At 54.0% G+C, this 16,721-nt stretch overlaps 1 protein-coding gene across 1 annotated transcript; it reads right to left on the bottom strand.

Annotated features, from left to right (window-relative positions):
• Nucleotides 1-432: 432 nt before the first annotated feature.
• Nucleotides 433-16,240, bottom strand: LOC104375274 (cryptochrome-1-like). The gene is made up of 11 exons (XM_086627471.1): nt 16,222-16,240; nt 13,152-13,584; nt 11,669-11,785; nt 9,877-10,024; nt 9,206-9,346; nt 7,977-8,147; nt 7,255-7,395; nt 4,472-4,623; nt 3,459-3,556; nt 2,835-2,945; nt 433-618 (listed from the first exon to the last, which is right to left on the bottom strand). Exons 2-11 carry the CDS (start codon nt 13,562-13,564, stop codon nt 455-457), a joined length of 1,656 nt encoding a protein of 551 aa, XP_086483597.1. The 5' UTR covers nt 13,565-13,584; nt 16,222-16,240; the 3' UTR covers nt 433-454.
• Nucleotides 16,241-16,721: the final 481 nt, after the last annotated feature.

Below are 16,721 nucleotides of genomic sequence, written 5' to 3'. Positions count from 1 at the left end.
TTACAACGGGCTGCGTTCTGCTGTCCCTCCCCAAACTGGGGACCACGAGCACAAATTGTGAACTTAAAAACCGTATCTGAAAATCCCCGAGTCTCCGTCTCTACACGACAGGCACAGCACGCTTTTGACGCTCGTGTCAACACATTAACGTGCTATGACCTTCAAGGGACACTTAGCTGGCGTGTTGGAAAGACTACTATTTATCCTTAAAACTATTTCTACAGATGCATGAACATCAAGTGGATTTGAAGGATGCTACAGCAAAATGTCCTACCAAACGGTCGCTACTTGAGTTCACAGAACAGCTGCAAGGAACAACTCGTAAGCTGCTCACAAACGGACAGTTTCCTTCAAAAAACTGCACTAACAAGCACGTTCGAGACACAACACTTTTCTTGGAGGTCTTCGCAAGCAAGAGGCACCAGCTGCAAGCACCGAGACCAGTTTGTCCAGTTCAGCTGGCCTCTGGCTCTCCCCTCCTGCCAGTTTTTGGTTCCCAACTGGTAATCCCTGACGGGAGCTCGGTTTGTTCTCTCATCCTGGCCACTTTTCCTTTAGATAAGTTGTCTTCAGAGTGGTCACGCTTCACCTTCATTTCCATCGGGTCATCTGTATCATCTACGGCAGGAAGGAAAGAAGAATCCAAGTGTGCAAGTCCTTCTCGGACCTCAGCGCAACAGCCCGCAATGACGGGGCAGGTGAAGTTACAGAGAACGGCAGGAAATGCTTCTGTTTACAGGCACCAAGAACAACGCTGAGAAGCTCAACATGAGCCAATAATGTGCGCTGGCAGCCCAGAAAGCCAACCGTGTCCTGGGCTGCATCCAAAGCAGCGTGGGCAGCAGGTCAGGGAGGGGATTCTGCCCCTCTGCTCTGCTCTCCTGAGTCCCCCCTGCAGTGCTGCGTTCAGCTCTGGGGTCCCCAACATCAGAAGGACATGGAGCTGCTGGAGCGGGTCCAGAGGAGGCCATGAAGATGCTCCGAGGGCTGGAGCACCTCTGCTCTGGAGACAGGCTGAGAGAGTTGGGGCTGTTCAGCCTGGAGAAGAGAAGGCTCCGGGGAGACCTTCCAGCACCTTCCAGTACCTAAAGGGGCTACAAGAAAGCTGGAGAGGGGCTTTGGACAAGGGTGTGTAGTGACAGGACATGGGGCAATGGCTTTGAACTGAAAGAGGGGAGATTTCAATGAGATCTAAGGAAGAAATTCTTCCCTCTGAGGGTGGTGAGGCACTGGAGCAGGTTGCCCAGAGAAGCTGTGGCTGCCCCATCCCTGGAAGTGTTCCAGGCCAGGTTGGATGAGGCTTTGGGCAACCTGGTGTAGTGGAGGGTGTCCCTGCCCATGGCAGGGGGATTGGTACTGGATGATCTTTGAGGTCCCTTCCAACCCAAACCATTCTGTGCTTCTATGACTAAGGGACTCTGGTTGTCAGATTTTGGCTTTCCGTATCTCCAGCAGCAGCCACCGCATTTACTCCCCAATACCACAGGGTTTGTGGAAGAGCTGGCAGCACACATTGGTTATATCTGGAAGGCACCAGTGTGCAACCTCCTGGACACATTGGTATGCACAGGATTGGGAACGATTAATTCCATCCCACTGGGGCAATTAAGGCAGGAATACTTAAGGCTCCCCTCAGCTGCTGCATGTTGGATTTCTGCCGTATCTACGAGGCTGCTACGCCATACTGTTGAACACAAAAGCATTGCTTCACTTCCCTTCCTGCAGAGGATTCCTCTGAGACTAAGAGCTCACCACGGGTCCTGGGATCTCAATTTTAAGAGCACGGTGCCACGTAAGTGAAACATCTGTGTGACTGGAAAGATCTAATTAATTCAGGCTCTTCTGAGTGTTCCAGCCTTACCTGGTAACTACCAGTTTATTATGTGTGTGCTTAACCTCTTTAGAAAACAACGTCAAAAGGTGAACTTCTTAGAGCAAGTGAGCTCTTAACGGCTTTTCACTTATTAGCAGTCAGCTGGAATCTCAAATAATTAATCCAAAATGAAGCAAAAAGGAGAAACAACAACACTCTGGCTCACAAGAAGCGTGGGCAGGGCTGCAGAGATTTCTGCACCCTGGAGATACGCCTGGCAAACCTGGGGGCTGAGGATTCTCTTTGTGCAGACCTACAGAAGGTAGAGAAGGTCTGCTTTTGGGAAGGCATTCCTCCAGCAGGCACAAGCCAGCTCCCAACCTGCAAGAGCAGCCACAAGAGGAGAGACACTCCTCAACCTCTGGTTTTTCTCTCTTGGGACATCATTTTAACAGTAACTAGAAGAGCAGTGCACGGTGTTAGTAACCAAGAGGAAAGGTGTCCTGGAAATCACCACCAAACCAAGCCTCAGAGCTGGTGACAGCCTCTGCATCACAGTACATGGGATGTCCAAGGGCTGGAGCACCTCTGCTACGGAGACAGGCTGAGAGAGCTGGGGCTGTTCAGCCTGGAGAAGAGAAGGCTCCGGGGAGACCTTCCAGCATCTTCCAGTACCTAAAGGGGCTACAGGAAAGATGGAGAGGGGCTTTGGGCAAGGGTGTGAAGTGACAGGACATGGGGCAATGGCTTTAAACTGAAAGAGGGCAGATTTCAATGAGATCTAAGGAAGAAATTCTTCCCTGTGAGGGTGCTGAGGCACTGGAGCAGGTTGCCCAGAGAAATTGTAGATGCCCCATCCCTGGAAGTGTTCAAGGCCAGGCTAGATGAGGCTTTGAGCAACCTGGTTTAGTGGAGGGTGTCCCTGCCCATGGCAGGGGGGTTGGAACTGGATGATCTCTGAGATCCCTTCCAACCCAAACCATTCCATGATTCTGTGATCCAGCGCTGCAGCACCTCTTACCTCTCGTGAGCTGGGCTGTTCTGTACTGCTCCTCTCTGACTTGTTTCATCAGCTGCAGGTTGTGGTCGCTGGCTTCCTTGTGGTTCACCATGGGGAAGGGGTAATCTTGACCTGGTGCAACATGGAGATAATGACCTTTACAGACCTAATCAAGGATGTTTCACCGGATTTGCACCAGCTTGCAGCTTCTCCTGAAATAAATGGCATCTAAAATAGACCACATGACCCACTCTGCAGAAGTGCCAATTTCTCTCCATCAAAGAGTAAGAGCTCCCATTGAGACATAAGCTTGTAAGAGACCTCAAAGTGCATTAGAGCAAGTGTAAAAGCACAAGATGTTCAGATCCTATTTAAAGACAGCCAAGCACCCGAGACAGATCAATGCAAAGTCAGCAACCTACAGTGATCCGATAGTTTTAGGACATGAAGTTGAGGCAAAAATATGTACTCTGAGATTAGACTCCAGCAGAAAACTTTAAAAGAAGGCAGAGTGCTGGCTTAATCCATTTTCAGAAGATAAATGCATGAGTTGTGTTGGAAGCGTGACGCCTGCAGCTCATGCATGTGATTATTTTGGACAGTGAGCAGCAGCAAAATCCGTAGCACGGTATCCAAATGAATTACCTATGATACACCCCGCTTGCTTCTGCTCCTCTTCAGATGCTGTCCAGGGCTCGTAGATGTACTTGGAGGGAAAGTTCTTTAGTATAGGCAAGTATTTCCTACAAAACAGGAATAATATGGGGTTTTATAAGCCTGCAGATAAATACTCATACCTTTAATAGAAGCATAAACCAACTTATGCCATGTTAATTCTTGGTGATCATATTGACACTACAATCCATGGGAAAGTGCTGATTCATTTTGCACAAGTAAAACCCTATTTCTGTGTTCTGAAACCTCCATAGGGTGGTATCTTCCAAAAGTTAACTTTACAGCATAGAATAAAATGGGTTGATTTAAACATTACTTCAGTTTTGACTTCATCCAAAATATTTCGGCTTTTAACATTTTCACTGACGTTTCATCCTGAACTTCAATAAATTTCAAAACCAAACTAGTTTTAAAAATCTAACAGATTCCTAAAGGATGGGAAAGTAATTTTCTGCCTTGTTCTGTCAGGTATGGGCTTCCCCTTGACAAAACCTGAAGCTAGATAGGATGTGAGGAAGAGGAGATGAGGGGAAAAGGAGTTGTTTGCTCTGGTCAGCTGCAAAAATCACTCCCTACTTACAAGAAAGCCCATCAGTACCTTATGTAGAGATAAGGAAAGTGAAAGTTTGAAGCAAAGAGGACTCACTCAAGAGTGAGAAATGAAACTGAAGTGTCTGAAATGAATCAGACTGCCTACAAAACCGAGAAACACAGCACAGACCGGAGCTGTGTCCAGTCTGGACAGAAGTGTTCAGACTGGACTGAAGTCCTTTAGGAAGAGAAGTCAGCCTGGTGATCAAACAGGGTCTGGAACCGACAGGTTCTCTGTGCCTCAGTTTCCTTATGTGTTAAATAAAATCACTGCTGTGGCCCGTTTCACAGGGGTTTATGTTTCAAACAGACCGAGTTCACCAGCTGCTGCTGCAAGAGGAGCCAGGGAAGCTCTAACGGGGCAGACGGTCCCATCCTGTGCCTCGCCCTACCGGATGTAGTGCCCCTCGGGGTCCGTGCGCTTCCCAAAGCGGACAGGGCAGAAGATCCGCGTGTACTGGTGGAAGAAGGCGCTGGCCGACAGCCACATCCAGTTCCCTGCGTTGATGCTGTAGTCAGCGTCTAAAAGCAGCTCTTCAAACACCTGCACTTCAGGGACGGAAAGAGAAAGAGAGAAACAGCCCTGAAACAGCTGAAGTTGCAAAAAAAAATAAACAAAACCAGGCTGGGAGATGAAGGGTGAAAGCACAGCATCGTGCTGGCCTGGGCTTCCCTTCTCACAGGACACACGGGGAAGGTTCTCCAGCAAGACAGTTGGCCAGAAGGAAGCTGGAGCAGGACCCAGTGACAGCACAACCCCCAGGTCTGGCTGCGAGCCCTGCTGCAGGCGGAGCCGGGCTGCAGCAGCCTCAGCATCCCAAAATCATCAGCCTTGGGGTGGGAACGACCCCGCGCCGCTCAGCCGCACGGCAGGGCTCGGGCTCGAGCGAGAGACCCCGAGCTCTCGCAGACCACGAGACTTGTAGCGAGGCTCAGTGACGGAGCGCTGCTCACCAGTACCACCTCCCAGTGCTCACCAGTACCGCCTCCCAGTGCTCGCCAGTACCACCTCCCAGTGCCCGCCAGTACCACCTCCCACTGCCGGCCAGTACCACCTCCCAGTGCCGGCCAGTACCACCTCCCACTGCCCGCCAGTACCACCTCCCAGTGCCCACCAGTACCACCTCCCACTGCCCACCAGTACCACCTCCCAGTGCCCGCCAGTACCACCTCCCACTGCTCGCCAGTACCACCTCCCACTGCCCGCCAGTACCACCTCCCACTGCCCGCCAGTACCACCTCCCACTGCCCGCCAGTACCGCCTCCCACTGCCCGCCAGTATCACCTCCCAGTGCCCGCCAGTACCGCCTCCCACTGCCCGCCAGTATCGCCTCCCAGTGCCTGCCAGTACCGCCTCCCAGTGCCCGCCAGTACCGCCTCCCACTGCCCGCCAGTACCGCCTCCCACTGCCCACCAGTACCACCTCCCAGTGCCCGCCAGTACCACCTCCCAGTGCCCGCCAGTACCACCTCCCAGTGCCCACCAGTACCACCTCCCACTGCCCACCAGTACCACCTCCCACTGCCCGCCAGTATCACCTCCCACTGCCCGCCAGTATCACCTCCCAGTGCCCGCCAGTACCACCTCCCACTGCCTGCCAGTACCACACCTCCCACTGCCTGCCAGTACCGCCTCCCACTGCCCGCCAGTACCGCCTCCCACTGCCCGCCAGTACCACCTCCCACTGCCCGCCAGTACCGCCTCCCACTGCCTGTCAGTACCGCCTCCCAGTGCCCGCCAGTACCGCCTCCCACTGCCTGTCAGTACCGCCTCCCAGTGCCCACCAGTACCGCCTCCCAGTGCCCGCCAGTACCGCCTCCCAGTGCCCGCCAGTACCGCCTCCCACTGCCCGCCAGTACCGCCTCCCACTGCCCGCCAGTATCGCCTCCCACTGCCCGCCAGTACCACCTCCCAGTGCCCGCCAGTACTGCCTCCCAGTGCCCGCCAGTACTGCCTCCCACTGCCCGCCAGTACTGCCTCCCACTGCCCGTCAGTACCACCTCCCACTGCCTGCCAGTACCACCTCCCACTGCCCGCCAGTACCACCTCCCACTGCCCGCCAGTACCACCTCCCACTGCCTGCCAGTACCGCCTCCCAGTGCCCGCCAGTACCACCTCCCACTGCCCGCCAGTATCACCTCCCAGTGCCCGCCAGTACCGCCTCCCACTGCCCGCCAGTATCGCCTCCCAGTGCCTGCCAGTACCGCCTCCCAGTGCCCGCCAGTACCGCCTCCCACTGCCCGCCAGTACCGCCTCCCACTGCCCGCCAGTACCGCCTCCCAGTGCCCGCCAGTACCACCTCCCACTGCCCACCAGTACCACCTCCCACTGCCCGCCAGTACCACCTCCCACTGCCCGCCAGTACCACCTCCCAGTGCCCGCCAGTACCACCTCCCACTGCCTGCCAGTACCACACCTCCCACTGCCTGCCAGTACCGCCTCCCACTGCCCGCCAGTACCGCCTCCCACTGCCCGCCAGTACTGCCTCCCACTGCCTGTCAGTACCGCCTCCCAGTGCCCGCCAGTACCACCTCCCAGTGCCCGCCAGTACCACCTCCCACTGCCCACCAGTACCACCTCCCACTGCCTGCCAGTACCACACCTCCCACTGCCCGCCAGTACCGCCTCCCACTGCCCGCCAGTACCGCCTCCCACTGCCCGCCAGTACTGCCTCCAGTACCGCCTCCCAGTGCCCGCCAGTACCACCTCCCAGTGCCCGCCAGTATCGCCTCCCACTGCCCGCCAGTACCGCCTCCCACTGCCTGCCACTATCACCTCCCAGTGCCCGCCAGTATCACCTCCCAGTGCCCGCCAGTACCGCCTCCCACTGCCCGCCAGTACCACCTCCCACTGCCTGCCAGTACCACCTCCCACTGCCTGCCAGTACCACCTCCCACTGCCCGTCAGTACCACCTCCCAGTGCCCGCCAGTACCACCTCCCACTGCCCGTCAGTACCACCTCCCACTGCCCGTCAGTACCACCTCCCACTGCCCGCCAGTACCGCCTCCCACTGCCCGCCAGTACCACCTCCCACTGCCCGTCTGTACCACCTCCCACTGCCCGCCAGTACCACCTCCCACTGCCCGCCAGTACCACCTCCCACTGCCCGCCTCACGTTCTGCGAGGTCTCTCCAGCTCAGCCAGAACAGAGACAACAAAAAACCCGAAGAGAACCTTCATGCCCTCTTCCCAGCTGATCCAAAGGTCCCCCCGCGTCAGGAAGCAGGCGACGGCGTGCCGAGCGAGGTGATGGATCCAGCCTTCCTGGCGCAGCTGGGTCATGATGGCGTCGATCCACGGGAAGCCCGTCTGTGCCTGCCGCGGGAAAGAAGCGTCAGCCGTCCCGCACGGAGCTTTATGGCGCCTCTTTCCTAGGAGGACAGGCTGAAAGAGTTGGGGCTGTTCAGCCTGGAGAAGAGGAGGCTCCGGGGTGACCTTATAGCGGTCTTCCAGTACCTCAAGGGGGCCTACAAGAAAGATGGGGAGAGGCTGTTCAGGAGGGCCAGTTGTGATAGGACAAGGGGTAATGGTTTTAAAATAGAGGGAGGTAGATTCAGGTTGGATATTAGGAAAAAATTTTTTACCATGAGAGTTGTAGAACACTGGAACAGGTTGCCCAGAGAGGTGGTGGATGCTCCATCCCTGGAGACGTTCAAGGCCAGGTTGGATGAGGCCCTGAGCAACCTGATCTAGTTGGAGATATCCCTGGTCCTTGCAGGGGGGTTGGACTAGATGACCTTTGAAGGTCCCTTCCAGCCCTAACCATTCTATGATTCTATGATTCTTTCCTGCGCGCTGCTCCAAGCCCCACCGCACAGAGCCGGCAAGGAACGATCCCAGGGCAACCAAAAAGCTCTAAACTGAAACGCAGCAGTTGTGGCAACGCCTCCCGTTACCGTTTTCCATTTGTGGAGCCTCTCTGCATCCTCGTACCAACTGATCTGAAGGCAGATGGGGTTCCCAGCCATTTGGGTGAAGTTTGGTGTTGCTGATGCCACCGTATAGAAGAATTCTCTCCACAGAAGCTGCCCTTGGAGCGACACCGGGGGCAGAGAGTGATGCTTGGCCTGCAAAGACACGAGGTGAAAGCTTCGGTTCATATAGAATCATAGAATCACAGAAGGGTTTGGGTTGGAAGGGACCTCAAAGATCATCTAGTCCCAACCCCCCTGCCATGGGCAGGGACACCCTCCACTACACCAGGTTGCTCAAAGCCTCATCCAACCTGGCCTGGAACACTGCCAGGGATGGGGCAGCCACAGCTTCTCTGGGCAACCTGTGCCAGTGCCTCAGCACCCTCGGAGGGAAGAATTTCTTCCTTAGATCCCATCGAAATCTCCCCTCTAACTACACTACTGGCTTCGTGGCACTTTACCATGAAAGCCAAAGAAACCAAAATCTGAAGCGATGCTATATGCCCGAAAGCAAAGCTAAACTCTGTTGGACCTCAGTGCCACCTCAAACATTCTCCATCTACCTTCCAAAATGGTGTCAACACTGGGATTTCTTCAACCAAACACGCGTTTATTAACGTATTAACTGCTTGGCTAGCTGAATTCAGGTGGCTCAGCCATGTCCCAACAGATACTCTGAAGAAGGAGGTTCAGGGAGACCTTGGTTTTCTTGGGTTGGTTTCAACCATACTTCTTCTTAAGAATCAAACAAGTTTGATTCTTGATTCTTCTTGATTCAATCAGAAGCCAGTTTTGGCTTATGCTATAGTTAAAACTTGTCTAAGATGAGAACAGATGTTTTCTAAAACCAAAACTGCTTGAACAAGCTACACTGATTAAAAACTTCACTTAAACATCAGGCAGATGACTCGAACTCCGTGAATTTTAGGAGGGTTTTCCTGGGCTTCCCTGCTGCTTCATGGTCTCGTTGCTCCCCATTTAGCGTATTTCCAAAATGCAATTGGGAAAAGCTGGATACATTCGCAGATATTTCACACAACACATAAAGCCACTCACAGATTTCATCGGACGCTGCGAGAAGACATCAGCAAAGTAGCATTTTTTGATGCACCAGGTCTCTACCACGATGATCCAAGTGGTAAATCCTGGCCTGACATGCCAGACACGTGAGAGTGCTGGATTTGCTTAACTGTGGCCAATTATTTTCTTACCTGAGCATAAATGTTTGACAACCTATAAAAAAAGGTACGGACTGACAGACAGCCCAGACTGAAATATGGGCTCAGGCCTGTGGTGCTTGGAAGCAGCGAATTTGGGATTGTTCTTGGTTTGGTAAAACTTGCCACCCAGCCCTAAAACGAAAACAGAAATCCAGGTTCAGGCAGTACAAGGTGACACGTGTCCGGCTAATGAAACAGGGAGAAAACTCTCGGCAATTGGCTTCTGCATCACAGAGGTCTGTTCAATGTCACGCCTGGAAAATCCTCCCACCGCCCACTGTCCCACAAATGCCACCGTCAAGGACAACAGAATCTCCAGACCAGGCTGCCATCCTCCTCCAAGATCTCCAAATACACAGACGTCCCTCCAAGCCCAACATCAAGGCCACATCCCACCCTCTTCCCAGAGAGCTGAGTGATTTTGTAACCCGGGGAACAGCTCGCTCAGCCCAACAGCACCGCTCTGAAGATCTTTTCCACTTTCTGAAACTGGGAGCAGCCAGCACCAAGGCGGGGAAAACCCAGCGAGAGCTGGAACACGACTCCACGGCTGAGCAGCTTCTCAAGGTCCAGACATAACCACACATGAAAGGAGCGAGGTGGACACCAACCTCAGCCCAACCCAGAGCCACCAGCATCACCCACATAAAATCAAGGCTGACCTGGTCAGTCAAGTGTTGCTCCAGGCGCTGTAGCCCTTCGGTCTCCCCTCCTCTCCAGGGAGAGAAGCTCTCCAGGGGGATCTTCAAATCCACGGGGAGAGGCACCCTGTAACACTCAGCCAAGCCCGGGTCAGGGGCCCTACACTTCCTAATGGGAAAGAAACGCTTCTTTCAAAGGGGGAACCGGAGGCCGAAGAGGGAGGAAGACCCCTGCCCATCGCACATGCCAGGATCTCCTCTGTTGCGGCACAGCCAGAGCACAGGGGAACGAAAGCAGGGGCAGAAACCCCAGGCTCTGGGTAGCTCTAGCCTGAACTGGGGAAAGAGGAACAGATCCACCAAACTACAGGACTCGGAGCAGTTGGCTGCAGCCCCCAACAGCTCAGACACCCCTCTCGGTTCCCACCCGCTACGTAGGGCTCGGAGGCACCTCCTCTCCAGCTTCCCCCAGCTGTCTCATCCACCCCTGGGAGAGAGCTAAGAGCATCCTCAGACTCTAAACGTTACTACGGGGCACTGGGGCTGCCCCAAAGGCCGCTCCAGCCCCTGTGCCTCTGGGGAGAGGTTGCTCTGGAAGAGGTTTCACGGAGAAGGAGGCAGATCAGCTCCCTGGGCTGCCTCCTCCGCTGCTCCTTCCTAACCAAGGTGGGGGGTCCCCAAGCCCACACCTCCGAGCAGTGCCCCCACGTCTCTTCTGCAGCCTCAGCTGCTGAGGCTTCCCCAGCAGCCCAGTGAAGCTGGGAGAGCACGAGGGTGATACACAGAAGAGGAGGCTGAGGGAAGTGCCAGTGGTATGCAGACTTGTCGAAATCCATGAATTGACTCCGAGATCAATAGAGATCTTTCTGCTTACCTGGAAAAAGCGAGCTCAGCTCTGTGGCAGACACCTACAGAAGGGGCCAGTGCAGCTCTCAGAGCACTGGCACAACAGTGGCTGCTGGGAAGCATGTGAACCACTGGTCTCTCATCATCGTTAATTTAAAAAGCGCAAATAAACAAATTAGGGAAAAAAAAGGAGGAATGGGGGAAAGAGTGCAAGAAAAAATATAGGAACTGATTTATCCCAATACTTACATGGGTCTTATCATGGGATTATCAGAGAACAACATCCAGGAATTCTCCGAGGTGGGAAGCCCTAAGCCTCGGTTACCGATGCAGAACCGAGGTACCGCAGGAGGTGCCTGACATCGAAGTCCCCAGTACCTGCAGCCCCATCCCCAGTGGCCAGCTCTCTCCTACCCCAGTCTTACCTCCCTTTGGATCACTGACCTCTCCTCATGCAGACCTAAACATGAGACATCCTTGACTCTGAGCTTCTTCTCAAGTCCTGGGAGACAAGAGCTCGGTCCCTCCTTCCCATACGGCACAGGGGAGGAGAGAACAGATTTAAAGGCAGAAGGGAACAGTATGATTATTCCACCAAACTTCCTGCACAAAACAAACTATAGTGGGTCATCCAATTCCTGCCTTGAATCGGGATTTGTGAGGAAGCTAGAGCACGCCTTTGAGAAAGAGGACTGAAATTCCTTAGTCATTCCTCTGGTAAACTTCTACATACTTTAAAAGTCTGTCTCAATGTGTCCTGCAAAAGCTTAAGGGGACTGTGCCCCCTCTCATCTGCTCTCCCTTCCGGGCCGCAGGATCCCATCCCCTCTGCGTACAGCGGACAACCCTCCGTGCACAGGAGTCACGCGGCGGAACATCCAGAACACCTCGTTACCGTTTGGCCCTGGCTCTTCTTTGGGGCAGAGAAAAAGGCCCTGCCCTTTCCTGCACTCTGGCTGTTACTTACTGGAAGTCTTCAACCATAAGGTTTCGGACAGGCACCTCAGGGTCACCGAGCAGAGAGAGAATGTGAAGGAACCTCTTGTACGTTAACGGAGGAGTCCCACCATTCAGATCCAAAATCCTAAATAAAACAAGATCACTCTTCACCACGAGCCAAGAAGGAAGCTGGAGCTGCCAGTGGATAGGAAGGTGACAGCACAGGCTGGAAAAGCCCCAGTTCATGCAACTGATTGTGGCAATTACAGATTTCACAAGTAAAACTTCCCCCAGTGAACATCCATCCATCCTGAGAGCAGTCTCTCAGTCCAGAGGAGGCCACGAAGATGCTCCGAGGGCTGGAGCACCTCTGCCATGGAGACAGGCTGGGAGAGTTGGGGCTGTTCAGCCTGGAGAAGAGAAGGCTCCAGGGAGACCTTCCAGCACCTTCCAGTACCTAAAGGGGCTACAAGAAAGCTGGAGAGGGGCTTTGGACAAGAGTGTGTAGTGACAGGACACGGGGCAATGGCTTTAAACTGGAAGAGGGGAGATTTAGATTGGATATAAGAAAAAAATTTTTCCCTCTGAGGGTGGTGAGGCACTGGCACAGGTTGCCCAGAGAAGCTGTGGCTGCCCCATCCCTGGCAGTGTTCCATGCCAGGCTGGATGGGGCTTTGGGCAACCTGGTGTAGTGGAAGGTGTCCCTGCCCATGGCAGGGGGGTTGGAACTAGATGATCTTTGAGGTCCCTTCCAACCCAAACCATTCCATGATTCCATGATTCTATGACTTGAGACAACAAAATTGGGACCGGGACACCAGCCATGGCTTCGACTGGGCAGCTCTGTACAGCCAGACACAGCCAGGACGGCAGAGGGCCGGGTGCAGGACACCTCGGGGGCTGAGGCACACAAAAAAAAGGTTCAAGGCTGTAAATATCTCTTCTGTGTGAGCAACCACCTGTGCAAACAGCTTGAATTCAGGATGGCAAGTCACTTATGTCCATTCATTTATGTAAATTAGGAGCTTTCCAGAACTGGAGTGTTAAGGCTGGTTTAGCTATTACCTCCCAATTATTATTAATTTCAGCTACTTCAATCATTCAGCTCTGCATAACAGCTTGGATCCAAGCGTATCCAGACACCAGTGAAAACCGATTAGAAATATTAACAAAAAATCCGCCACAAAAAAAAATATAGAAAAGTCCTATTAATCATGTTAAAGAATTTCTTCCACTCTGTTTAGAAGAGCAGCTGATGTCAGTTTTGAAGTGAATTAAACTGCCCAAAAGGAAAAAATTAACAAGCTCTTTAGGCTCAAATCACAGCCCAACGCCTGTGCAAAATCTCTGCTGATACTTCCAGCAGATCAACACACAAAAATTCTCCAGCAAACAGTGCCATGTTCATCTCAGATAGTCCCATTTTCTCAAAAGGATCACATTAGGATCCAGGAAGACCAAAATACTTGGCCTTTGCTTCCCAAAGCTTGCTAAATCTAAAATAAACCTACCGTTTGGTGTCGTAAAGACTGTGGTTCACCAGAGAAAGCACCTCAAACCCCAGCTCCTCTCCCAGACGTCGTATGTTGGCCTCCATCTCCTTATAAAACGGTTCCATCTCCGCATCCAGAGTCACTTGCGTGATATTCCACTTCTGGACGTGGTCCCTAAGAACAGCCTCATACTCTCCTTGAATAACCAGCAAGCAAGAGCCCAGCTGACACAAATTCTTCCGGAGATCTTCCAGGGACTGCAGCAGAAAATGCCACCGCAGGGCACCTATGTGCATCGCGGTCGTCATGAACTTTCTGTCCAGGATGTAGACAGGGTAGACGGTCTCCGAAGACTCCAGCGCGGCCAGCAGCGTTGGGTTGTCATGAAGCCGAAGTCCCTTCCGGAAAAGGTGAATGGTGTGATGTGGCATCCTGGCTTTCCTTATCGGATCTGCCAAAAGAGGAAGGGAACGGTCGGCTTTGGGGATGCAGGATCTCTATTAATGAACAAGGTCAATTAAAAATTGGAGACAGAGCTCCAGACAGCCCTCAGCAATTTTTACCGCAAACGACTTCTGCTTTTTGATAAGTTCTCGTGAGAGAGAAAAGCAGAAACAGGATCAAACCTCGCTCCTCAGCCATGTCCCACCACCCCGCAGCTGTATCACCACCGTGCCCCTCAGAGAAGGGCTTCTTCCTCAAACGACTCACTCAAGTCCATAAATTAAATCCCTAAATTAAATTACATCCCAACAGTGCTCACCAGAAGGAAGGAATCAAAACGGACAGAGCTGCCAGAGCTCCATTTACTGCGGAAACATTTTATAACCCCACAGACGTGGCCATCTGTCCTGGTTTTGACTGGGACAGAGTTGCTTTCTCTTTTTAGCAGCTGGAAGGGCTCTGGGGTTTGGTTTTAGTCTGAGATTCACTATGAGAAGAACGCTGACAGCGCCCTGATGCCTGTAGTTGGTGCTGAGACCTCAAGGACTTTTCAGCTTCCCATGTTTTGCCTGCGTCTCTCCGGGCACATGAGAAGCTGTGGCTGCCCCATCCCTGGCAGTGTTCAAGGCCAGGTTGGATGAGGCTTTGGGCAACGTGGTGTAGTGGAGGGTGTCCCTGCCCATGGCAGGGGGTTGGAACTGGATGATCTTTGAGGTCCCTTCCAACCCAAACCGTTCTATGATTCTGTGATTCTAAGACTGTTGAGGCTTCAAGTTGAAACAAGGGAAAGCAAAGCACAGCCCAATCAACTCCAACACAACAGCAGAGTATCTCAATTCAGCAGTTTGCCACAGTTTTTATCCATCTTTCCTAGCCCCAGGAGACCTCGTGGTGCTTCTAAGTGACAGAAGAAGCCCTCCTCTCTCCGTAGCGGAGCTGGGTGGTGATAATTGCAAAAAACTACTCTTTTTTCTAAGCTGAGGCTGATGTAGGGGTTAGCCCACATTCATTCCCCTTTGCACTGCTTCAGCTGAGCGTAGAGGACAGGCAGGAGGGCTCATCTTGGCTCTCAGTCTGGGATAGCTCAGGGCAGAGCCTGAGAAGCTGCCCCACAACTGCTGGCTGCTCTGCTCACGGGTGATGGACCCACAGCATTCGGGAACGACGAGCCCAGCTGCCACCTTGTGTTTGTACCAGAACCAGCAACGTCTCCCAGTTTGCCCTCTCCCACATAGAAGCAGGGAAGCTCAACGCTCACCTCCGAGGTGGGTCCACGCCTGCTTCTGATTCAAGCGTTACCACGCGGAGACGTATTAAGAGATTAGGGATCAGCAAAGAAGCAAACAATAATCTCTAATCCGGTTCAGCTCTTCCAGCTGAACTGCTCCACTCACACCCTCCCAAACGGCTGCAATAGGTGACTCGGCCCCTTGTCCCCGCTCAACCCACGATCAAGAGCTTTACCAGCCTCGTAAGGGATGACCTCACTTGTCCTGTTCCCAAAAACACTCATCAGCACCACCAAGACAAACCCAGTTGCACTCCCAGGATGTGACACCACCCCCCCAGTAAGCAAACCCCACAAACTCACGAGCGCTGGGCAGCACCGTGCCCAGCTGAGCACGGGGGTTTGGACTTTGTGGGGTGCTCTGCCTTGCCCCCTGGCTTGGGCACCGCCCTGCCCGCGTGTCCTGGGAGAACAGGAAAAACAGGGTGCCTGTGTTGCTCAGGAGAGCACCCAGCTGGCACTTTTGGGTAGCAAACCATGCAAAGGGTGCTGGAAAAGTCCCCTGCATCCCATGGCAGGGGCACAGGAGCAGCCTGCACCTGCTGGCTGCATCAAGGGGCTGCCCCTAGTTGGGGGCTCCAAGGCCCCCCACAGCCTTTGGGGCCGTCCCAAGCCCTCTGGCCCCATGCGACCCGCAGGGCCACCCTGAGTCCAGGGCATTGCAGCCCCATAAAGCCCACAGGATCACCCCAACTCTCCAGTGCCTCTCGGCCCCACACAGCCTAGAAGACTGCTCTGAGCCCAGGGCTGTGCAGCCCCACACAGCCTATGGGGCCTCCCCATATAGCCCATGGGAACGCTGCCATCTCCCAGGGCAGGGGGGCACCAGGCCAGGGCTAGAAGGGGCCAGGGTGGGCTGTGGGACTGGGGTTAGGGGCAGCTCTGGGGATCCCAGCACAGGGGACTGGGCAAATCAGAGCTGGCAGGGAGCAGGGGTTCCATTAAAAGGGGCTGGAGCACACTGGGGAGGGACTGAGCCCATAGCCAAGGGGGTGTCAGGGCTGGGTGGGGAGCTGGGTGGGAAGGCACAGGGAGGGATCGCTGGTGATGGGTGGTGTCGGGAAGGAGGTGGGGGCTCAGCACCAAGGGACTGCACCCTCAGAAGCTCCTGCCCTGCTGGGAGGAAGGGGAAGATCCTCTGGGGTGATGGGGGAAGGCAGAGCAGGCTCTGTCTGTCGATGGATTTTGTGTTAGGATTTATCCACCATCACTGTTCTGCCTCTCCATGAACTGGTGACTTGAGGCCGTTCACCCAGCACGGCCAGGCAGAATCCCTGCCACTGTGGGAGGGGTACACCGCGACACAAAGCAGGGAAAACCTCAAATCAGACCACTGGGCCTTGCCTCGAGGGTTACCTGGCTGACGTTCCAGGGTCTTTACAACAGGTCACCCCGAGAAGAGGAGGCCACACAACTGTGGCTCACGGCTCTCCCGCTGATGAGCATTTCTCTCCGCAGGCAGAGATGTGCCAGAGGGATGCAGCGGTCATCAGTGTCGCCATCCGAATCCAGCTGTGCTGCTCCCCTTCCTGCAGGCATTGAGAAATGAGTTATTTGAACCTAAATACCATCAGTATGGCATCGAGGTGGCTTCTGCATCAAAGCCAGTTTGAGCAACTCGAGACTTTTGTGTCATTCCCAAGAGAGGAGGAGGAGGAGGAGGATCGCAGCCGGCTCGCTGCTCTCTGGTCCACCACCCCTCGGAGCCGGCAGAGCAAGATGGGGCACGCAGGGAGCGGGGCCCATGAGCTAAGAAGGAAAAGTTTTAACAGTTTCATTCCCTCTGCAGGCACTCCCGACTGTCCCGTCAAGTCAAACCACGGATGTTCTCCTTGGAACCTGCCCACTCCGAAGTG

The sequence above is a fragment of the Tauraco erythrolophus genome, chromosome 27 (assembly GCF_009769465.1).
Source record: "Tauraco erythrolophus isolate bTauEry1 chromosome 27, bTauEry1.pri, whole genome shotgun sequence".
In the NCBI taxonomy this organism is placed as follows: Eukaryota; Metazoa; Chordata; class Aves; order Musophagiformes; family Musophagidae; genus Tauraco; species Tauraco erythrolophus.
Note: the sequence above shows the minus strand (reverse complement) of the source record. Positions and strands in the feature narration are given on the sequence as shown.